Consider the following 24030-nt stretch of genomic DNA (forward strand, 5'->3'; position numbering starts at 1 on the left):
AAAATAAATGTCCACATTTAGAAATAATTACATGGTTCTGAAAAGCCAAATAAAGCCTAACAACACTGTTTAATTGAAAAAAAAAACTAACAACATCAGGAGAAGGTTTCACTTGCCTTCAGTTGTTGAGTAGACATTCGGGATATGGTCTAGCTTTGCCTTCCAAAAATTGCTTGCAAAAGCACCGTGCTGTCCGTGCATATTGATGCAATATGCCTCTTTGAGGGATGCAAGAAAATCGACCCCAATAGGGGCGTCCTGCAGTTCTGGAAGGTTATCCATATAAAGATATTCGAGATTTACCAAAGCTCCATCATATATGCATATTTGATTGACATGAGGCAAATCCTTCAAAAGAATCTTCTTAAGGTTTTGGAACGAATCAGCATTGAAATGTAGTTGCTGCCCAGTGTACGCCCTAGTGAGATCTAAATAAGTTAATTTTGACAATCTAGAGAGCTGTGATAACTGGTTCTCTGTGAGCTGACAATACTTCAGACTTATTAGATAAAGTTCACTTCCATGATTTAAGAAAAATGGAGATTCAAAAGTACCCTCTGAAAAACGCCCATACAAATCAAGCACTTGAAGAGGATTTGGAAGTTCCAAATTGTCCAGGTGGAGCAGCTCATTTTCGTTCCAGGTCCTTATTTCTAGTCTTGAGAGGTGGCGCATCTTTGATAAAGCATCACACAGTTGTGCACAATGGCTATTCTTTACATCAGAAATGCTAAGGACCCTAAGCTGGGATAAATTTCCAAGATTTGCAACAAAGACATTAGTTGCCCGGATTTCATTCAAAGACTGTAATTCCTTCAAAGTCCACAAGCCCTCAAATGGCTCCATAGATTCCCAATTATTGAAACTTTTATATGTTGCATCTATCAATTTGAAAAAAAGTAGGTGACGCAATTGCTTCAGTTTTGACATACCTTGAGGGAACTTCAGCAATTGTGTACACTCAAGACTCAATGTTTGTAAATTTTGAAGCTTTGTAATAAATTCAGGCAATTCCTTCACATTTGTGTTGTTGAGACACAAAAACCTAAGGTTAAATAGCTCCCCAACTGAATCAGGAACGGTTTCAATAGGTGAGTCTGACAAGTCTAATACCACTAGGTACTTCGATTTGGACAATATAGAAGAGTACCACGAAGATAATGCCATGCTGGTGTCAAATGTTATGAACGCACGAAGCCTGGATGAATATATACTTAATGGGATGCCCTTGTTGCACTGAAGCACCGACAAACGACGAGAATCAAAATCCACCATTACCCCATGATTTTCATCATAATTTGTACTAAAACTCTCTTTTGTAGATTGGAAAATGGCTAGTTCACGAACAAGATCATGCATACGAAGACATTTTATTCTAGCAAAGCTGTTCCGGGACGCAACTTGAAGCATGCTTCGATTGACAAGTTGATCCACATAACCATCAGCAACATCTTCTAAGCTGCTTGCTCCATTTGGTTCAATAAACCCTTCGGCGATCCACATCCAAGTCAAATTTCTTCTGCCTATGAGATAATCTTCTGGGAAAACAGCACAATACAGGAAGCAATTTTTCAAGTAATGCGGTAGGTATTTATAGCTTAGATTTAAAATTTTCTCCACACGATTTAGGTTCTCGTTGATATGTAGCTCCCAAATAAGTTGATTAAAAAAGAGTCTCCACTCTTTAACACTCTTCCTTTTTAGGGACAATATACTGCCTATCGCCACGAGGGCTAATGGCAAACCGTCACATTTCTCCACTATATCTTTACCACACTGATGTAGATCTGGAGGGCAGATATGATTCTGAATTTTTGGAAATGCCTTCCTGCAAAATAGAACCCATGCATCATGGTCATTTAGAGGCTCTAATTTGATCTTACAACCATCCTCAGCCATTGAAGCAACTTCCTCCATTCTTGTGGTGATTATTACTCTGCTTCCCAGTCCATTATCGACAAGAATATTCCTGAGTTTTAAAATAACTTCAGTCGTCCAGACATCATCTAATATGACCAAGTACCGCTTGTTACTCATAATCTGTTTCAACTCGTCTATTAGATATGTACTGTTCATGCTCTCAGCATCAAATTCTTTCTTGTCTTTTCGGAGGAGATCACTCAGCATGTTTCTCCAAATATCTTCCAGCTTATATTTGTGAGAGATAGAAACCCATGTATGACAATCAAAGCTAGATAGTTCATTTTTGTACACATCGTTGACAAGAGTGCTTTTTCCTATGCCACCCATACCCCACACAGCAATGATCCGCAGCAAATGATCTTCAAAATGCAATGCACCAATCAAGGTTTGTTTATTTTTATCAGTTCCTACAAGATCATCATCGTTGATTGAGTAATCATGTCCAGGAAGATACGGTTCAGTTTCATAGCTTGTTACTGGAGTAGTAGTTCCACAATCTAATGGTTTGGCCCAACGGTTTCTACTTTCAGAAAGTTGCTTAAGCTCTTGATTTATTCTCTTAGTTTCAATAGCAATTTCATCCAATGAAAACAATGATTGAGGTTTCTTCACAATTTTCTTGACATGATCACACCATGATCTTTTCTGATTGTTGTTGCCGACTACATAGAAAAACTGATCCACAATGTCTTCCATATCAAATGCCAATCTTCGGACTTGTCCTATCCAAGTTTCTATGACCTCACCTTTCCTGTCTATTTCATTAAGAAAAGCACGAATAAGCTCGAGCTCGTTCTTAATCAATTTCATGTCACACGGTAGTTCTGTTATTGACTGAGATTTCTTTGCAAGCAAAGGTCTAGCGGACCTTAGTGTCTCTTCTGCTAGAGCTATGGTTATCTTTTTCATGACAAGAAGAATAGCAATCTCCGCCATTTTTCCTCCTGCACTTTACATCAATATATCAGCACTAATAGTGACAAAAGTAACCGAAGAAAACTTCTACTGGATAGTAAATCATTACTAGTGTGGCATGTAATGTAATGGCAGAGAAGATGTCAAGTGAACAATTTGAGGGAGAAATGATGACGCATACTCCCTCCGTCCCAAATTACTATTTATTTTCACTTTTCTAAATACATAGCTTTTCATATGCACCTAAATATATACTAATGTTTAGGTATGTAATAAAAGTTATGTACGAAAAGTTAAAATGAATAGCAATTTGGGACGGAGGGAGTAGATCATAGGCTACGTGGTGGTTGTTGACCAAGCGACGAGACAATGACACTTCTAAGATAAGTACAATGTTAGGAGGAAAGGAGAGGCCCATGAAATCGCTACCGATAATAATATTAAAAGTAGGAGTTTTTCTTTTATTTGTTGAGTCTCGCTTTGCTATAGAAGGACTGTGTTTTGGAGGCCCAAAACACTCAATTTGTGGACTGTCGATCAATCTGAACTAACAATGATCCAGATCTTCTCTCTCAATAACCCTAACTCTTTCTTCTTCCAATCCATCCATAATGCACGCACTTCTATTCCACGCCGCCGCCACCGCCTCCCAACATCATCCTTTGTCGGTGTTTAGACCCGGCAACCTACCAAGGGGGGTGCCCGAGGTAGTGTTTAGTACGTAGGGCTTGCCGAGATCAGGAACTCGAAGGTGAACACGAATACACGATTTAAATAGGTTCGGACCGCTAGATTGTGTAATACCTTACGCTCTGTGTGTTGGTTGGATTGAATTGCTTTGGAGGGGGTCCCTATCTTGCCTTATATTACCGGGGGCATGGTTACAGGTCGGTTGATTTACAAGAATACTAGTCGAATTCGACTAGATGAGTCCGACTCTAATTGCTACGAGTAGTTTTCCTAATCCTCGACTACTTCCTATCCTGCCACGTAGACTACGCTGTCCTGCACCATAGCCTCCATGTCTGACACGTCTCAGTGTCCAGCCCTGTATCTAGAACTATCCAAACTTTCTGGTGAGCCCATATATGTATGTACGACAAGCCCCCGAGTACTTTTTAGTCAAATGCAGCAGTCCCGAGTACTTTTGTAGACTTCTCCGACTAGCTTTGGTGCTCTTTGAGTACTCCATTGGATTGCATCTTCAAACGTACTCGAGCACTGTCATGCGGCTAGAATATGCTCAAGTCTCATTTAACTTGATCTTGAATCTTCAATTTTGAATTTTCTTATGGAAGTACGACGAAAGTCACACTCCATATGGAGTAGCCCCCAAGCCTTAGGTTGAATCGAAGAATCAAGTTGAGGGTTAATCTGTAATTTGCATCTCTTTATCCTTAAGATCCAGAGAAAAAAAAATTAGCTGATGGGCACGTGACACACAACCCCCGAGCCGTTACACGACTAGTTTTGTGGGTATAAGGGTCAACCTTCGGTCAACGTGACCATCCTTTAATAGTAACCTTATCTCTTCCGAAAATAATGAAAACTGCCAATCAGGTGCGAAATCTTCGGACCATTAAATCGGAATATTCCCTTAATCCCACTGCTGTTACTGCATTGCGGTTATAAATAACGGAGGAAAATATCCCTTCCGTTTTACCTGTGCCATCTGCTTTTTCAACTTCCGCATTGTAGTCCTAGCGCCACCGCTGCCCGATCCTCGAGCTCTAGCGCCGCCGTCCCCCACCACGTAGCCCCCAAGTGTATGCGAAGGAAAACCCTCGTGGCAACAAGGATGGGGAAGAAAGTGACTGCGTCCAAAGCGGTGGAAGGCAGGAAGAAGAAGGCGGATAAGAAGAAGGAGATCCAACTGCTAGCCCTAAAGTATGGAAAGACATATCAAACCGCGCTGCCATTCCCTGCGTGGGCCTGGAAGCGATCATCGCTCAAGGAAGAGGACATCAAGACACTTGTAGCGGCCAACCTCCTCCAAGAGAAAGATGTCCTCAACTGGAGGTCTGCATTCAGCAACTCGTGGCCGCTGGAGACATACGTGGATGAGACGGTACTTCTCACATTTTATTAAGCGTGGACTTGCTTTGCCTACTTCCAACTTCTTTCGTGGCCTCCTGGACTACTACAAGATTGAACTTGTGCATCTCAACCCCAATAGCATTTTGCATGCCGCAATCTTTGTACATCTGTGCGAAGTGTTCTTGGGGATCCAGCCACACTTCCAACTCTTCCGCAAATTCTTCCGCGTCAAACCGCAGCCCAAGAGAGAACACACAGAAGTAGTCGGAGGGGCTGGTATCCATATGAGAGAAAAGGTGAAGGGCTTTTACTTGGACTACAAGTTGACTGACTCGCATTCTAGATGGAAGGAGAGGTGGTGCTACATCAGCAATCACGAGCCCAAGCTCCCAAAGTTGACAGGCCATCGGCCTACTTGGAACAATAGGTGGCTGGATGAGCCTTCCCACAGAGACTGCCTGCAGCTACCCGAGCTCCTGGACAGGATAGAAAAACTCAAGCAACAAGGGCTAACAGGAGTCGGGGTAGCCTTCAGTTTCATGAAGAGGCGAGTTCTGCCCCTGCAACTTCGGTGTACCTAGGGCTATGACTACTCTGGTGTTAATGACCCATCTAGAATGTCACTAGAGGAGCTCAGTGTTGACGAAGTCATGGCGCGGTTGAGGCGCCTATTAAAAAATGCAAGCGAAATCCCGACGATTGTGCGGGAGTTCTGCGCCGCCAACCCACCAAGCACTGTAAGTACCCATGGTCGCAGCCCCTGAGTACTTATTTTTGTAATTTTTTGATGTACTGACTTGTCTGCCTGTGCAAGAAGATGTACACTTGTACTGTTCCGCTCCTCCTCCTCCCGGATCAGAAGACACTGAAGCTGCTCCGCGCGTCCATACGGCTGTGAACGTACAGTGTGAAGCCGAGGAGAAGGAAGAAGACGAAATTGAGTCCTTTAGCAGCTCTAATTCTGAAGCTGTTGAGGGCTTTGGACTCAAGGCCCAACCATCAAACAAGGCTGGGTCATCCTCCAGGTCATCAAAGCGCGCCGTTGAAGATGATCTGGAGGCTACGCTAGCTTCGCCACCAAGGAAGAAGCGGACCATTGCTGGAAGCGTGCGGTGAAGAAGCCTCTCACTGCCGAAGACGTTCCTCCACCGGTAATAACCTTCAAAAAAGGGCAAGATCTTGAGGATCGAAAACTAGTAAGTGAATCCCATACCACCATGTCTACTCAATATGGCATTGGTGGTTTGTAGGTAGTCGGGGATAGGACAACTACTAAAGTCGTGTAGCAGCAGCAGCTGCCAGCAGTCGAGGAGGTCATCAAGATTAAAGATGATCCGGAGCCCCTCGTTGCTAAGGTGGACCCTGCCAGCGTACAGACTACTCAAGAGACAGAGGCGGCAACGAAGGCTAGCGAGGATCGCATTGCGACCCAACAAGCCGCGCTAAAAAAGCCATCTCCAACCATCAAGCAACTACGCCTAGGTACTCCTTACTCGTCTTGAGAAGGCAGGAAACCTGTTAGAATCCTCTCCTGAGTACTCGACTTCTTGCTCGCGGTGGCGTCCGTCAATGATTGTACGGGCATCGCGGCCGGTGTTGATCTTGTTACGAAGATCAAGTACTAGACGTTCAGGCTTTGGGTTAGGCCCACGATGGCCACGGCCTCCCAAGGGTCCTGCCCGACTACCCCCTGCTCCAGTTTGGTTTGGTCTGACGTCTCCGGTTTGGCTTGGTCTGGATGGAGTGCACCTATGGCTACTGCCATGTTGATTACACTGGCATGGGGTGTATGGAACTGAATGCATTGGGTTTTGCTGATCAAGTTGTTCATACGCGCGCTCTACCAGTTCGGCCAATTGTCTAGTGTACTTGTCCTGAGGCATTGCACGTGTAATAAGATCAATGGACGCGATGGTAGCAAGGGGAGTACGATGTTGACGCGATTGAACTGCTTCAAACGAGGTATCCAAATTCATGATTGGGAAGTCTGCTGCAAGGCGGCGGTAGCACTTTGCTCTTGCAGCGTTCCTTGCTCGTCATCAAGTTCTTTAAGCTTCAGTCTCCTCTCCAGCAACGTTGGCGGTGAGCTCATCCTGCGAGACATCATCCAGGTGACGTTCATGCCGCGGATTCCTCTCTAGTTGCTCTTCATCTTCGCCTTCTTGTCCAGCAATGAGAGCGAAGAGTTCTCGTTTTGGAGAGTAGCTTCCCGAACTTGAAGTGATGACCTCCGTGGAGCCACCTTCTTCGTAGATAGACGATAGAGGAGTTCCCTCCTGGTATGGGAAGGTATCAAGGTAGGCGATAAGGCGTGAATCGTCGTTCTTGGCAAGAGCAGGTGGTTTCATATTGGGCCAGTAGATGAATCTGCCTTGTGGAGTCGATGTGATTACCAAGCCCTGTTGCGGATCTGATAAAGGGGTCTCCTCGTGCAGGTCCGAGTAGTAGGGGTCCTCGATCATATTTGTGTCGAATTGTGACCTGATCAGGGTAGCTTGGTAAATAGCACCCGTGTTTTGGAGTCCGAATGGGAATCGACCTGGATCATAGTCCGATTTGCATGATGACTTAAGCGTCAGCTTGTGAGAACTAGTCTGACTGGCGGGAGAAGTTGAGTTGTACTTGGACTCGTCCCCCAGTCTCTGACTAAGTCAGAAATTGAAAATTCGTCAAATTTCTCGACGAGATCCTCCAGAGCTTGACGCTGGAGCTTCATGCGTGTTGCTTCCTCTCCGGGGCCAGTGCAATATGGCGATGAAAGTTTCCAGCACCGTCTACAACACAAACCCAAGAGCCGAAGATGAACGTCGCGCCCGCTTCGAACATGATGATTGACTTAATGATGAATTGGGCCATCAAGTTCGCTAGTGGATTCTCAGTGAGACCTTCTACCTGGTGCGCCAGCTGTCGGTGTTTAGACCCGGCAACCTACCAAGGGGGTGCCTGAGGTAGTGTTTAGTATGTGGGACTCGCTGAGATCAGGAACTTGAAGATGAACTCAGACACACGATTTAGACAGATTCGGACCGCTAGGTTGCGTAATACCCTACGTCCTGTGTGTTGGTTAGATTGAATTGCTTTGGGAGGGTCCCTACCTCGCCTTATATTGCCGAGGGCAGGATTACAGGTTGGTTGATTTACAAGAATACTAGTCGGATTCGACTAGATAAGTCATACTCTAATTGTTACGAGTAGTTTTCCTAATCCTCGACTAGTTCCTATCCTGCCACATAGACTACACCGTCCTGCACCGTAACCTTCATGTCCGATAAGTCTCGGTGTCCAGCCCTGTATCTAGGACTGTCCAAACTTTCTGGTGAGCCCATAGATGTATGTACGATAAGTAGGACCGCGGAGATCTACTCGGTCAGTGGCAGAAGACTGCGATGCTGTTGACCAACGTTCACGCAATCATGCTTTACACTATCTCTGCGAGGCTCCTGCGTTGAACTTCCACCATGGCGACCCGAAGGCTTTGCCTCCCAGTCAGTAATAAAGGGTTCGTTTGGATGGTGGCCGATGCCCGCCCCACCAATTTATTGGTCAGCTCGTTTGGATGGAGCTGGCCATTGACGAGTCTGCATGGTTTGCGCCCATGCTAGTTCATTTTTTTTGCCAACGTGAGGACGAGTCGGGGGCGGGCGAATCCTGTGCCAAAAAATTGGTTCACCCTCGTATTGGTGTGGCGGGTGTGGTTGGTTCGCCCTCGTACTGGCGTGGCGGGTGTGGGCGAGAACCAAACAAACCCAAAATTTCAGGATTTTTGGTGGCGACCAAAATCACTGTTCACCAAATTTCGGTACGGTTCACCGAAAGCCATCTTTTTAATCTGAATTTTGGTGATTTCGATGAAGACCAAGAAAGAAAGGGTGGAAACGAAATTGAGAACCCTGCTCCGGATGCTCTTGTCCTCCCACGACAACACCTCCCCGTCTACCCTTCTCCCGTTCTTATGCCGCTGCCTCCCTCCCATGTCTCCATCACTGCCCATGCATCTAGGCTCCATCAAACGACCAGATCAGCTGACCAGGCAGCAAGGCCGGGTTCAACGGCAGAGGCGAGTCACGGGTTTCGCGGCCACAACCCCACATGCCAACAATGGTGGGTGACAAAGACGAGATCCTCAATTCCTGCCGGTCCTGCGATGGATCGACAATTCGACAGCAAGAAGCTTTCAAATTGATGGCACGAGCACAAGAGGTCGAAGAAGCTGGAGGTGGGAGGATATCTGCTCAAATTCACCGCGTTTTTGTCGATTTTGTGGAGAGGCGCCAAAGCTCGCTCCACGCCGGGCCAAAGGAAGACGATGGAACTTTAGCTACAGGAAAAGGAAGTGGAGGGACAGACCAGCCGGGTGAACTAAGGACCTCCCGGCGAGCCACTGTGAAGTGGCAGATTCAGCGGGGAGCGACGAACAGCGGCCCAGCGCCATGGATTTTGTGGCGGCAGTTGGAGAGGAGGCAAGCATAGCCGCTGCTTTCTGTTGTTGTGCTTGGTCTCGTTGAGAATTAAGATTCATGCATATTCTAGGTACAGAGTACATACGTGTTTGTTGGATATCATGTACTAACTTGAGAGAAGATGGAAAACGAAGATGATATGTAATGTATTTGTCTTGTTCAGTTGTTCCTCGAAAAGGACAGGCAAGAAATAGTACCAATTTGTTTTCTTCAAACGGAGATCATTCTATTCCTGTAAAGCAGCTGTAATTCCATTCCTGTCTCATTGAACTGCTTTGGGATTCAATTGTACTGCATCACAAGTTGCTTTCTTTCTGCATGCATAAATTGGTAGCATTATTTCTCTGATACAGGGAAATAAAAAGAATAAGAAAGGAAGCAAATGGAGAGAATCGCACCTTTAAATGTCTGGTCAATTTGGCTTCATCGGTGTTGTAGGCTCGGAGTGTTTCTGCCCTGATGAGCCAAGGATATATGAGGACCTCTCAGATGTGCAGAAGCCCAAACGACGTTGGAACCACCAACAAGATTACAAGAGCAATACGAGCAAAAAAGTAGCGCAGACTGGAGTCCCAAATTCCAAATGGGTTGGTTCATTGGTTGGTGCGAGCTCTTGTTCAAGGATCAGCCATAAATAATAATCCAACGGCTCCACGATGCCGTCACAGTGCCCACTTGGTGAAATTTTTACTGTATTAATCGAGAAAATTTTACATACGCCACCGTAGAACGTTGCGTGGGGTTATTGCTGAAAGTACCATACAAAAATGACTATGTTGTCATTGCCAAGATGTTATTCCGATATGATTGAGCAAGTCAGGATTTCCAAAATACTAAAATCATCACCATACTTGTTCCTCTCATCATAAGTCAAAATTCTACAGCATCACAGCCCTGAGCACATGCTTTTCTACCCTCCCGGTTTCTTGTGAGTAAAATTGGTCCTCCATCTCAAGGGAAAAAAAAATGGTTCTCCAAGGGAGAATAAATCCCACCAGAATTATTGAAGTAAATGGCTGACTTATTCTTGCGGCATAATAAATATTAAAATCGGTCGGCGCTGACCTGCTCAGCTAGCACCGTAGCGCCTACAACCTTTTGTGCACGAAAAATAGGCTAACAAGAGTACAAGACCATTGTTTTTTGCTGGTTTCATGGACTTTTGTGAGCATATATTCTTCTTCTTATTCACCCTATACTGCAATAATAGTCGTTTTAACTTGTCAGTACAAGTTTTCCGTACATATGACTGATAGGTTTGACAAGGAATTTAACTTCTGTATGGAAGTGGTCAAGAAGTACTTAGCCGATGGTTTATTCTTGCATTTAGCTAAAGGCATAACTTAAATTAGTTTTGTTTTATTTTAATGAAAATATCAGGAGCACTTCCCTTTGTTAAGAAGGAAAGGAGAATTCCAAATGTCCCAGCAGTCTAGGCATGCCAGATGTGATAATCAAGAAATATTATTAACACCACAAAACCAGGATAGCACTTCTTCAAAGTTGAAACAAAAGAAAGCCCATCCATAAATTCAAGAATGCAGCGGAAAACAATCAAGTCTAGACCCATCGGTCCAACATGTCAAATAATATAATCATGCGGTTAAGGGTCAAGGAACATATAGCTAGTTGAGTGTTAGAAATATGAAATCTTTCTTACAAATCATACTTAAAAAGTTTTCAAAAATCTTTACTTGTTAGTAGTACCTCTGAACTAGAAGCAACAATATAAGCAATTAGTAGTTCCAGTTTCTTCCCTTGCATATTGGAACAGAGGGGCAACAGATTCAGTTCTCCAGATATTCCTCTGAACTACAAAGAACCGTGAAACTCAACTGCGCCATAAGCTTGCTTGCTACATATAATCGTATAGCATTATTTCTCTGATACAGGAAAAATAGAAGAACTAGGGCAATGAAAAGAAGTTGAAGAGAAGTTTCGAGGTGCACCTACAGGCGTCTTTATAAACTGCCTATGTGTCCCTTTTGGTTTGGAGGTTCAATCTGCCTAATGAGCTAAAGTTATGCAAAAGGATGTATGTATAGCTGGAGCAAGACCGTAGAATGGAAAAACAAGACGAAGACTTTGACTCACACTGCGTTGCTTTTACTCCGGTCTGTTGTTGTCTTCGTCTCCGCCTGCACTGGAGTTAGAGCGCCTTTAATACCGAGGCAATCAAATACAGTAAGAAACACAATACTCTCCTCGTTTCAAACTGTATGTCAGTTTTGACTTTTCTACATATATATATGTTTTACTATGCATCTAGATATAACAAAAGATGTGTATCCAGAAAATCAAAACACTAACAATTTAGGTTACTCCCTCCGTCCATAAATATAAGCATTTCTATGGATCTTCATTTGTCCATAAATATAAGTATATCTACAAACTAAACTCTCAAACAGTAATTACTCATGTGAGATTCTATGTAGTTAAACCAATCAAGAGTGTTCCTACTTATTGTAAATTGTGCAGCAAATTTAAACCACCTATGAATGTTATGAAAAAAGCCCAAAAGGTGACTATAATTAAGGCAATTAGAAATGTTTTTACTGTTTTAAATAAGGGTGGGACGGACTTTCTCCTTGTTTCTTAATTTATCCTAAAATTGCTTGAAATGCTTATATTCACGGACAGAGAGTATAGTATTAGCAAAAATGGTCAGCCAAAAAGAGGTGTTTTAGTCTCTTTATGATTATAGAAAACACAATTTAGGTTGTCATGCCAATTCGTTTTGGTCAAATCTTACCATTATTAATTGGAGGCTCCTTTTAAGCCTCCAGGTGAAGCCACCTAGGATTCCTAGGTGGATACTCTAAAAAAAGAGAGAAATCCTAGAAAATCTCACAAAAAACCAAAACATCCGACCATCAATCGATAGATTTAATCATCATAGCCATTGGATCTATTATGTTTTCTAAAAAATTCCCACCTATGCCATTATGAAAATAGCCTAAAGTAACCCCCTAAATCTATATATAAATTACCCACCTCTGCCATTATATAAAATAAACTAAAGTAACCCCCTAATCTTCATCAAAATTACCCACTTATACCATTATAAACAATATTTAAAATAACCCCCTAATTTGCAACCAAATTGCCACCGCTATTACTTAAAAACTTAAAGTAACCTGTTAAATTTGCATCTATATTACCCACACATGCCATTATTAAAAATAACATGATAACCCTACGTTTGAATCAAATAACCTTAATTAAAATATACAGCAATATATGATTCTAAATCGTCTATATCTTGCACTATTGGTATATGATATAATAATTAAGGTCTATACACATGATGTGTCACCATTTATAAAGATATAGAGGAAGTGATGAGAATATAGATTTCTATGTTAAAATTGTATCACAAACTTAGGGTTCTTAAACAAATTCAAGCGTATACCTGCGATGCAAAGTGAAAAATTAAAGATTATAAATGTGGATGAAAATATTATAGAGTAATTACTAACTAAAATCTATCACAATTGGATGAAGATAATAAGTATATATCTATATAAGTATTGTGTTCGAATATTTAACAGACGAGAGGTAGCTTATGGTAATATTTTTTAGCAATGTAGTCTCATTTTTTTTCCATTGGAGACTCCGCATTAGTTCCCATGAGACAAGCTAGAAAAAAGAGACAAATTCTCATAAAAATCAAAAACATCAAACACCAATCATGTAAACTCTAATAATCATAGCCATTGATATATTATATTTTCGAAAAATTTACCCACCACTATCATTGTGAAAATATTAAAAAATGAGCTCTAAACCTATATCTAAATTACCGAGCTCAGCTATTATAAAAATAATCTAAAGTAACCCCATAATTTTTATCCAATTTACTAATACATATCATTATAAAGCATAACTTAAAATGTCATTCTAAAATTTTATCTATATTACCCATGTATATTGTTATTAAAAATAACCAAAATTAAACACCTAAACCTTAATCTAATTATCTTCATGTGCTTCATACAGAAATGTCAAAAAGTAAACTAATATATGATTCTAAATTACCTATTTATGTATATACACATGATGAGTGTCACCATTTAGACCATTTATACATGTATGTGAGGAATCGATGAAAAATATTGATTTGTATGCTAAACATAATGTATGGAGGATTGGAGGTGCGATACAAAATGGAAAAAGTATGAATATGGATGAAAAAGTGCATAGAGTAATTATTAATTAAAAATCAATCACAACTGGACAAAGATAGGTACATATCTATATAAGTATTATGTTCACATATTGAAAAAATAAGAGAGTAGTCGGTAATCAATTTTAGCTTCTAAAAATATTAGTCCGTGCGGGAGCACGGGTTGATGGACTAGTTGTCTTTAATCAAAATAACACTTTTGCCTAAGTACCTTAAAAGTTATCTTTATCTTGAGAAGTAGCTTCAGCTCCATAAGCATTTTGCTTGAATTGAAATGGGTGGAAGAAGCATTTGTTTATATATTGAGTTATTTGTGAAAGTGCACTCCAATGCAAACCCTATTTAAAAGTATCTTGTCCTTCCCACAAGTGGACATCAACTAATTCGACATATAATTCCAAGTATTTAGCTTATCCTTTATTATTGGTCTACAGAAGGAGAGTATAAGGTCATTTTCAATGAGGGGTTTCGTGGGACGGTTTCTAAAACTGCTACATCATCTAGTTTAATTTTTGTTGATGAATGAAACTATACCTTTAATGCACAATTTCATATCAGAATTTTATGGACAAGGCATAGACTTTAAATACGATGCACCACATTAGCCAAAATCAGTTGAAATGAAACTTTGTAGCTCTCAATGGCAGTTTCGGTACATTTTATAGCTTTGGAAACAGTGTATACTCAGTTTCATCCCATGAAACCAATCTCTTCTCCCTCCTCATTAATACCTTGATATGTCATCATTTTTGCTGATGTGTCACGTCATTTATTGTGGATGAAACCCCACTAAGAATGATCTAAATTCTAAGCAGAGACATGTTGTTGGCTTACAGATACGGCGCGACGCACGTGGAGTCCGAGAGCGCAGCGGCGTCGGGCTCGTGAAGCTCATGGGCCGGAGCTCGGGCCACATCGAGCTGCACGCCACGCTCAGCAGCCGCAACGTCGACTGCTGGTCTGCTGCTCATCCCGGAGGAGTTCTACCTCCGGGGCCCCGGCGGGCTGTTCGAGTTCCTGTACCGCCGCCTCAAGGAGAACGGCCACGCCGTGGTCGTCGTCGCCGAGGGCGCCGGGCAGCGCCTCATCCCTCGGCCCGCCGGCGCGCAGGCGCAGGACGAGTCCGGGAACCCGGCGTCCCTGGACGTGGGCGCGTGGCTGAAGGCGGAGCTGGGGGCGTGGTGGGCGAAGGAGCACGCCGGGGAGGCGGGGAGCCCTTCACGGTGAAGTACGTCGACCCGACGTACACGATCCGCGCCGTACTGTACTGCACGCTGCTAGCGCACTCAGCAAATCCACGGCGCCATGGCCGGGTACACGTATAGTACACGGGGTTCGTGCCCGGCCCGATCAACGGCAGCTACGGGTACATCCCCGTGGATGAGGTAGCCGAGGCGCGGAACCCCGTCGACACCAGGGACCACAAGTGGGCGTGGGTCAGGTCCGTCACGACTCACGAACCAGCCGGACTTTGTGCAGAGCACGGAGGTCAAGGCGCTTACCGGCCTCTACAAGGCTGTGTCTCTTTGCAACTTGGGTGCAAGTGCAACACCGTTTAAACTTTAAAACTCAGTGGTTCGACGTTCCTGCAGTACAACTTCTTTTATCCTCCTTCCTCTGAAGGTTACGAAAAAGCCACTGCATTGGAATAACTGTGGCCTTGACAAAAAAAAAACTTTGGCCACGGAATTGGATGTTCCTGCAAATGTTTATCCATCTCGCAGGAAAAACTTTGGCTTTGAAAGATCGTGACAAAATTGTGTGCCCATATTCTGACAACAATCTGTGCTCGGAAATTTGCTAAACTTGTACTCGAGTGCGAATGCGAAGGTTCTTTATATCTCCAGACTCCAGGTGACCAAAAAGGTTAACAAAAACAAAACTAGGTTTTGGTTCTTTATTTACATCTTCAGCTGATGACACAAAAGGTCAAGACAAATAAAACGTTTTTTTGAGCTTGCGTAAGAGCAGCATATTGGTCTTACGTAAGTCAAGAGACCCAAGCAAAGTTTTGGGCCCCTACACTACACTGTTCGGTTGACCAGCCCAATCCAACCCAGCTTTTTGGCAGTTTGTGATTACCCAAACACGCCTTTCCCTTCCGCCAACACACACAGTTCAGTTATCTTTTTTTTTTGGCGACAACACAGTTCAGTTATCCTGCACATGCTATATTGCTATTCCATGTGACGCTTCATCTTAAACTGAACTAACCATCAAACTCCGAACAAATGCTGTCAAAAAAGAGAACTTTGATTAAAAAAAGAAAAAAAAACGCCGGTCTAATGGAGCGGGTTGCAGAATTCATGGTGCAGAAATAAGCATGTCCAACTCTACTATGAGCCCCCCTCGTGCTTTTCACGAGTCCGACGACATCATCACATCTCCAGCTGAAAATCTCCGAAAAGTTCTCTTTTTTACCAGCGTAATCTCAGCCCAGGGGTGGGGAGATAACCGAAAGTCAGGCCGCTTTGTTCACCAATCCAAAAGGGACTTTTCGGGAAACAGAAAGCTCCCACTACTTTTTGTTAGGACAAGACCCACCCCCATGCCACTGCCTCTGCCATCCTTGTTGGGCCTGCCTATAAAAAACCAACAGTGCCCAAGCAAGCAGCATCCACTCTGCAGTCCAACACCAGCATCTCAAATCCTCACCTCCATTGCCCACTCCATCCTCGTCCGAGCATCCGCAAAGGGAGATGTGTGCTTCGTCTTCCCTGAGAAATCACCATACTCTTCTTGCTCTCGCGCTGCTGCTGATCGCTAGTGCTCTGCAGCAGCAGCCGGCCTCAGCTGAGAAAAAGGCAAGTAGAGAGAGAGAGAGAGAGAGAGAGAGTGACTGTCCTTGAGCTCTGACTCCCTCCTCATTTCCTCGTTTGATTGCCACTGTTACGGCCTGCTGATGGAAAAGCTGTGCTGGTTCCTTTTCTCTCGCAGTCGTACGTCGTCTACCTCGGCGGCCACTCGCATGGCCGCGACGGCGCGGCGCTGGCGTCGAACCGGGCGCGCGCCAGGAGGTCGCACTACGAGCTCCTGGGCTCCGTCCTCCGCAGCGAGGCCAGGGCGAGGGACGCCATCTTCTACTCCTACACCCGGTACATCAACGGCTTCGCCGCGACGCTGGAAGAGGACGAGGCGGCGGAGGTCTCCAGTACGTGCGCCGCCGCCGCGGCTTCCCTTTTGCTTCAAACGTCATCTTTGCTTGCTTTGTTCTTGCGGATGATCTCGTCGTGACGGCGGTCGTTTGTTTTGGCGTGTTTTGCTTTGCTTGGAATGGCAGGGCATCCGCGCGTCGTCTCGGTGTTCCCGAACCGGGGGCACCGGCTGCACACGACGCGGTCGTGGGAGTTCCTCGGGATGGAGGAGGAGGGCGGCCGGGTGAGGCCCGGCTCCATCTGGGCCAAGGCGAGGTTCGGCGAGGGCGTCGTTATCGGCAATCTTGACACCGGTAGGAGGCTCTCACTTCCTGGACACGATCCATCTCTCTCTTCAGAGTTTCACCGATTTACCGCCATTTTTCTACGTACGCCGCCCCTGCCTGTCACTGGCCGAGAGTTGGAAGTTAATCAGAACCAGCAACTAATATCATATAGATTAGCAGAACACTTCCAAAGAATCCTAGCTCTTCAGGTTAACTGCTTAAGAGCTGTAAGACACTAAGATATTGTTTGGATACTAGGGGCTAAACTTAGCCCCTGTCACATCGGATGTTTGATAAATATAAGCTAATTACAAAACTAATTGCATAGATGGAGGCTAATTCGCGAGATGAATCTATTAAGCCTAATTAGTCCATGATTTGACAATGTGGTGCTACAATAACCATTTGCTAATGTTGGATTAATTAGGCTTAATAGATTCGTCTCGCGAATTAACCCAGTTCTGCAATTAATTTTATAATTAGTTCATGTTTAATACTTTTAATTAATACTGAACATTCGATGTAATAAGAGAAATACGAGTCCAAATTCTGCTGCGCCAGCTCATGGACGCCCAGCCCGTGTAATCCGGAGAAGCAGACATGGGCGCAGCTGACCGTGCTTCTGCTGCATCCTCGTTCTGTGGCTTGTGAGGCGCTTGTAGGCTTGCAGCTGCAGAGCGCGGGCAGCGGCTGCAATCAGAATCTGCGCGGACGCAAACGCTTGCGTGCGCTTCGCGATGAGTTTTGTTCTCGTGCCGGTGGAGCCAAGCGCGGCGCGGCGCAGAGGAATTGGAGTTGTCCGTTGCACCCCCGTGGGAACGGCTGCCTGGCTCCGCTGCCTGGCGCGGTTTTTACGGCTTTTTGTTTTGGGGCAGTCCGTTCTCCGGGGATATCGTGGCTTTTCGGACTCGGAGGAGCTGCATGCTGCTCCGTTGCAGCTGAAGCAAACGAGCCTAGGCTACTTGGATTTTACTGTAGGACAGACAGTAACAGTAGACTAGATCTCGATATCATTTTTTGCAAAGCAAAAACTCCTGCCAGAAAGGAGTACCAAAGATACTCGTGGTCGTAGTGAAGGGTAGAGTACGAGTACGTGGATCCGCTCGTGAGCTGCGAAAAGCAGGCAGAGAGAGGGTGCGTGTTTCATTGTTCAAAGCATGGAAAGGGCTTTTCGACGCCTGCGGCTGCCGTACGTGCGTGGGGCGCCAGGGCGCCACGGCCACGGCGGCGGCAGGGAATCCCGCATGTGGAGTCAAGTCCGATCCCCACAGCTCGGCTGCTCCGGTGCTCCCTCCCCTCCCTCCGTCGTCTCGTTGTCCCCAGCAGCGGCAGCCGGCAGGACCAGCTCCTCAGCTGCCGTGCCGTGCGCGCGGGCGACGGGCATTACAGTATTCACGGGGCCATGCCCGCGTGCGACGAGTCGATTAAACAAGGTGTTGCTTGTGCAGGGGTGTGGCCGGAGGCCGGCAGCTTCAGCGACGACGGCATGGGCCCGGCGCCGGCACGGTGGCGGGGAATCTGCCAGGACCAGCAGGCCTCTGACGACGCGCAGGTTCGCTGCAACAGGTCTGTCCCCCCCCTACCCCTCTCACTCTCTCTGTTTGCTTCGCTCGCATCGCAACCCTCCATGGCTAGCTCCATGCCGTGGCTCTGCATCGGCCGCCGTGCGCTTCATTAACCTGTATGCCTTCGTCTCACATGTAGCTGCTGCAACCTTCTAGCTAGCACCAGTATTAAGAAACGTCCACGCCATTATCCTTGTGGGTTTCTCCCGCGCTGATCGTGTTTCTTTAGTTTAACTAACCCGTGGCGGTGTGGCAATGACAGTGTCTCTTTGACCCATGTTCTTTGCTCTCCTGGTTTGGTATACAGAGCGGCGTTGTAGAAAGTAAACTAACACAGGATGTGACAAAAGAGCCGCTTCGGTTTCAGAGACTTTGTTTAGCCTTCTTGCTCTGCAAACTGTCATTACTGAACTCCCATAAGTTTAGTTTACCAAACTCGCTTTGTTACGACTCACAAGCAAGTGCAGAGTGCCGACACCTAGTTGGACAGCCTCACGTATAAGCTATTCATCACGTCACGTTGACCCATTGACGCATGTTACTTCGATCCTGCATACGCAGAATAAGTGTCAGTTAAATTAAAAACTGGTAGTTGTTCATTAAATTTTTTTGTAAATTTTCCTTTTGCACTTGTGTTGCATGGAGTTGGAATTTGTCCGTCCTGATCTGAGCCTCTGACTGAGCATGACTTCATCTAGGCGACTGTAAATTTGCTTCCTTGTTATCAATAAATACCGGTTCCTTTATTAAAAAAATGAAAACGAATAAAAAAGCTGAAAAAATGAACCAATAGCTGATTAGACATCCTATTACTCAATCCACTCAAAAGCCACTACTAGCCATCCAAGAAGGGGTTATCAGAGCCCCAATGTGCATAGGTTTAGATTGTCCGCTACGAAGAGGTGGGCAAATTAGACGGAGGAGGTGGGCAACAATCAAAGAGGATGGCCTATGGATGGTAACAATGGCAAGAGAGCACGGATATGATTTTGTTAGCATGGTAAAGGTGATGACTACAGGTCTAACAATGAGATAGCCGATATAGACAAGCACAGGCGAGAGGGCGGTTTAGAATGGATGGCTTCTGGTTTTGGACTTTGGTGAGCTCTAGTTGGAAGGGGTTATAGTTGGCATTGAGGTATTGTGTTAAGCATGGTGGTGAGTGGTACTATGGGTGTGTTTGGTTGCATGCACCACATGATGGTATGCATAGATGATCCTGGATGGGGTGGTTCAACCAATTTGCTTGTAGCATATGGTTCACTCTAATTAGTAGAATAATGTATTAAGTGGGATGATCTCGTCCTGGATGAGTTGGTCCAATTCATCCAACCAAACAAAAGGATCATTATTATTTTGAATCATTTCATACATGAATCAAATGATACAACCAACCAAACACACCCTATATGAGCGTGTTTTGTCGCCCGCCGTAACCAGCTATGCTGAGGCTGCGACGGACAAAATAGATATCGCAAGTGTGGCGGCAAAATGTAATGCTTAGACCTTTGGCTGTGGCTGTTCATTAATTAACCAAGCATGTTTAACTGTTTTTGCGGTGCCGCAGCAAGTTAGACTTTGATGAATGAAGGCGGGAACAAAACATCCCCTAAATGATTCATGGGTCGCCATGGGAGGCCACGTTACTGAGCGTGGGATGGTCTAAAAACACTCGAGTGCCGTGCAGCAAGGTCCAAAAATGTCCAAGAAAACCCTACGAGCTCCATCATCTCCCTTTCAATTCTTATTTGCATCTCGTTGTAGCACAGTGTAGCCCTGCGGAGTCACGCATGTGAGGGCACGCAGAGCTGGTCCGATCACGCAGATCCCCCTTTCGCTGTCGCCACCACAGATTGCTGTCATAATTCTGCGAACATTTAGGGCCCCAAGCTGCCTCCAACCCCAGAAAGATTTCGACCTCTTTGCCGTGCGCTTTCCCATGATTACATGACCCGATGGCCATCCTCTCTTCTCGGGGATCGCGCTCGCTTCGTGCCAAATCCGCCTCGTCCTCGCGCGGGTCGTCATCCCGCGCCCCCGTTGAGCACCTCGCTGCAGCAGCAGCGCTGCATCACCGCCACGGTTTCGGGTATCAACAAGTCGCAAGCAGACGCCACGGCCTGCGTCTTTGGAAAAGCTCCAAGAGGACGGGGTAATCCACGCACAAAACTCTGAAAATGTACAATTAGACATTTGGACGGAGCTGGATGGATGGGGCAGGGGTCCATTCGTGGTCGCTGCGCTACTGCACAAGCATCGTCCGTTTTATGATTATGCGGTGCAGTGCAGCACTGCAGCTAGCTCGACAATCTATAGTGACAGCTCTGCCAAAAACCTGATGAGCTGCGCTAGCTCATGAGAGAATTCTCAGAGGTCAGAGAACAGCATGTCGTCTGCAAAGCATGGACCATCCACTCTTATGATCTTATCACATTTGTCTCCCTCCCAAATCCTCTGTTCCTGTCACATGCTACAGTGTCCTGGAATGTTGACTGCCATTAGCCTTAAGCACTGTCATCAAAGATTGGCAGTTAGTAGCACAATGATGGTGCTTAGCTTGTGTTCGTCTGCGTGCAGGAAGCTGATCGGCGCGCGGTTCTTCGACAAGGGGTACCTGGCGACGGTCGGGCAGGATCAGGTGAACCCGGCGAGCACGCGGGACACGGACGGGCACGGCACGCACACGCTCTCCACGGCGGCGGGACGGTTCGTCCCGGGGGCCAGCATCTTCGGCTACGGCAACGGCACGGCCAAGGGCGGGGCGCCCCGGGCGCACGCGGCGGCGTACAAGGTGTGCTGGCGCCCCGTGAACGGCAGCGAATGCTTCGACGCCGACATCGTCGCGGCGTTCGACGCGGCCATCCACGACGGCGTGCACGTGCTCTCCGTCTCGCTGGGGGGGTCCCCCGCGGAGTACTTCCGGGACGGCGTCGCCATCGGGTCCTTCCACGCCGCCAGGCACGGCGTCACCGTGGTCTGCTCGGCGGGGAACTCCGGGCCCGCCGCCGGCACCGTGTCCAACACCGCGCCGTGGCTGCTCACTGTCGGCGCCAGCACCGTGGACAGGGAGTTCCCAGCGTACCTGGTCCTCGACAACAACAAGCGGATCAAAGTCAGTGGCAGATGCTGCTAGATGAAATTCATCTTTCAGACTTCGATTGCTCCAGCTTTTATCTGACGGAAGGTAGGATTTGTTTTTGACAGGGCCAAAGTCTCTCACCGACACGCCTTCCTGGCAGCAAGTACTACCAGCTGATCAGCTCGGAAGAAGCAAAGGGAGTCAATGCAACTGCAACGCAAGCGTAAGCACGAGCCTCCAAACTGAAACTTGCAAAGTTGAAACGATTTTTCTGATGGCTGAATGGCGGTCATCTGAACATCCGCAGGAAACTGTGCATTGAAGGATCTCTGGACAAGGCGAAGGTCAAAGGGAAGATCGTCGTGTGCATCCGTGGGAAGAACGCGCGAGTGGAGAAAGGCGAGGCAGTTCGCCGCGCCGGCGGAGTTGGCCTGGTGCTGGCCAACGATGAGGCGAGCGGGAACGAGGTGATCGCCGACGCACACGTGCTCCCGGCCACGCACATCACCTACACTGATGGAGTAGCTCTGTTGGCCTACCTGAACTCGACTAGGTAAAAAACAATTTATAAATTCGTGTTAGCGAATCGATCAGCAGGCCTATTAGCTCAGTTGGTTAGAGCGTCGTGCTAATAACGCGAAGGTCGCAGGTTCGAGACCTGCATGGGCCAATTTATTTTTTATCCATCCTTTTTCCCTTTTTTTTAAAAAAATATTTATTTGGCCTAGTAGTAATACCTGAGCTCCGTGCTGTTGTGCAGGTCGGCATCAGGCTACATCACCGTCCCGTACACCGCTCTGGACACGAAGCCGGCGCCGTTCATGGCCGCCTTCTCGTCGCAGGGGCCCAACACCGTCACGCCTCAGATCCTCAAGGTCCAAATAACAATTCCCTGCGATCATCAGTCACCAAGCCTGAAACTTATGCAACGTACTTCCCTCCGACGATCCTAACTGTACCCGCTTCTCGTTGCTGGCAGCCTGACATCACCGCGCCGGGGGTCAGCATCCTCGCGGCGTTCACCGGCCTTGCGGGCCCGACCGGTCTCCCCTTCGACGAACGCCGCGTCCTCTTCAACGCCGAGTCGGGCACCTCCATGTCGTGCCCGCACGTCGCCGGCGTCGCCGGGCTCCTCAAGGCCCTCCACCCCGACTGGAGCCCCGCCGCCATCAAGTCGGCGATCATGACAACAGCCAGGGTGCAGGACAACATGAGGAAGCCGATGAGCAACTCGTCGTTCCTCCGGGCGACGCCGTTCGGCTACGGCGCGGGGCACGTGCAGCCCAACCGCGCCGCGGACCCGGGCCTCGTCTACGACGCCGACGCCACGGACTACCTCGGCTTCCTCTGCGCGCTGGGGTACAACTCCTCGGCGATCGCCGCGTTCACAGCCGGCGACGGCGACGGCCACACGCACTACAGCTGCCCGGCGCGGGCACCGAGGCCGGAGGACCTCAACTACCCGTCCGTCGCGGTGCCGCACCTGTCCCCCACCGGCGCCGCGCACACCGTCACAAGGCGGGTGAGGAACGTCGGCGCCGGCGCGGCCGCGTACGACGCGAGGGTCCACGAGCCGCGCGGCGTGGAGGTGGACGTTCGGCCGAGGCGGCTCGAGTTCGCCGCGGCTGGGGAGGAGAAGCAGTTCACAGTTACGTTCAGGGCCAGGGAAGGGTCCTTCTGGCCGGGGGAGTACGTGTTCGGGCGGCTGGTGTGGTCGGACGGAGCCGGCGGGCACCGCGTGAGGAGCCCCCTGGTGGTGAGGGTGGTTGACAGCAAGAAGAAGAAGAAGCCTCTTTCCATAGCTTGACGAGATCTCTTAGGATCCCCGTCGGCCCGTCCATGGCGATAAGCAACCAACCAACTAACCAAGCCTGGCCAAAGAAGGTATGGCTTGATGGACGACAATATAAGATGTACTGACAACAAATCGTGCGTTCAAACTGAAGTGTACAAAATTTTCAGATTTGCCTGGCACTCGTCATGTTCTTTTACCTTTTCTTTCGAGAGTTCAGTTAAATTTCTAAGATTACGTTTTGTGGCGATCCGTGGATTTCAGAGAACGGCTTATGTACAGCAGTTACATGTCTATTAGGCTATCAGCACAATTTTTGTGTTCAGGAGAATGCAGGTGAAAGTGAAAATTATCAATAACATCTTGCAAAATTTCAACAATAAGGTTTGAGCGGTGGAATTGGACTAAATTTGACTCTCTAATTGGTGTCCTTGTCATCAAGAGTGTAACAGTGGAAGATGGAAACGAGTTTGCTGAGAATGATGGTACTGCTTGGTCTGGAAAGCAGCCAACACAGATCGTTTGCTTCCATACGTTGGCTGAAAAAGAAGCTTTGACGATCTGACGGCGATGCAATATCTTATAAAATTGAAAAGATGAACAAGTGTAAAATCAGAACTGTCAAAATTTTAAGAGCACTGTCGCGACAGTA

At 46.8% G+C, this 24030-nt stretch overlaps 2 protein-coding genes, 1 non-coding gene and 1 pseudogene across 4 annotated transcripts; 3 read left to right on the plus strand and 1 right to left on the minus strand.

The window, feature by feature from the left end:
* Positions 1-108: 108 nt before the first annotated feature.
* LOC101760087 (disease resistance protein RPM1) lies at positions 109-2859 on the minus strand. The gene has a single exon (XM_004959495.1). The coding sequence runs from the start codon at positions 2857-2859 to the stop codon at positions 109-111; it is 2751 nt and encodes a 916-aa protein (XP_004959552.1).
* An 11481-nt stretch (positions 2860-14340) lies between these two features.
* Positions 14341-15087, plus strand: LOC101760491 (annotated as a pseudogene).
* Positions 15088-16154: 1067 nt separating this feature from the next.
* Positions 16155-23615, plus strand: LOC101776414 (subtilisin-like protease SBT5.3). 2 transcript variants are annotated; one of them, XM_004957077.3, is made up of 9 exons: positions 16155-16325; positions 16459-16672; positions 16802-16969; positions 18391-18508; positions 21085-21619; positions 21712-21809; positions 21894-22139; positions 22347-22461; positions 22566-23615. In XM_004957077.3, exons 1-9 carry the CDS (start codon positions 16221-16223, stop codon positions 23391-23393), a joined length of 2427 nt encoding a protein of 808 aa, XP_004957134.1. In that variant the 5' UTR covers positions 16155-16220; the 3' UTR covers positions 23394-23615. The 2 variants fall into 2 exon arrangements, with proteins under 2 accessions (XP_004957134.1, XP_022679755.1); XM_022824020.1 differs by lacking the exons at positions 16155-16325; positions 16459-16672; positions 16802-16969 and adding an exon at positions 18079-18226.
* TRNAI-AAU lies at positions 22183-22256 on the plus strand. The gene has a single exon. It is a non-coding gene; the product is annotated as a tRNA-Ile (tRNA).
* Positions 23616-24030: the final 415 nt, after the last annotated feature.

This window comes from Setaria italica, chromosome II (assembly GCF_000263155.2).
Source record: "Setaria italica strain Yugu1 chromosome II, Setaria_italica_v2.0, whole genome shotgun sequence".
In the NCBI taxonomy this organism is placed as follows: Eukaryota; Viridiplantae; Streptophyta; class Magnoliopsida; order Poales; family Poaceae; genus Setaria; species Setaria italica.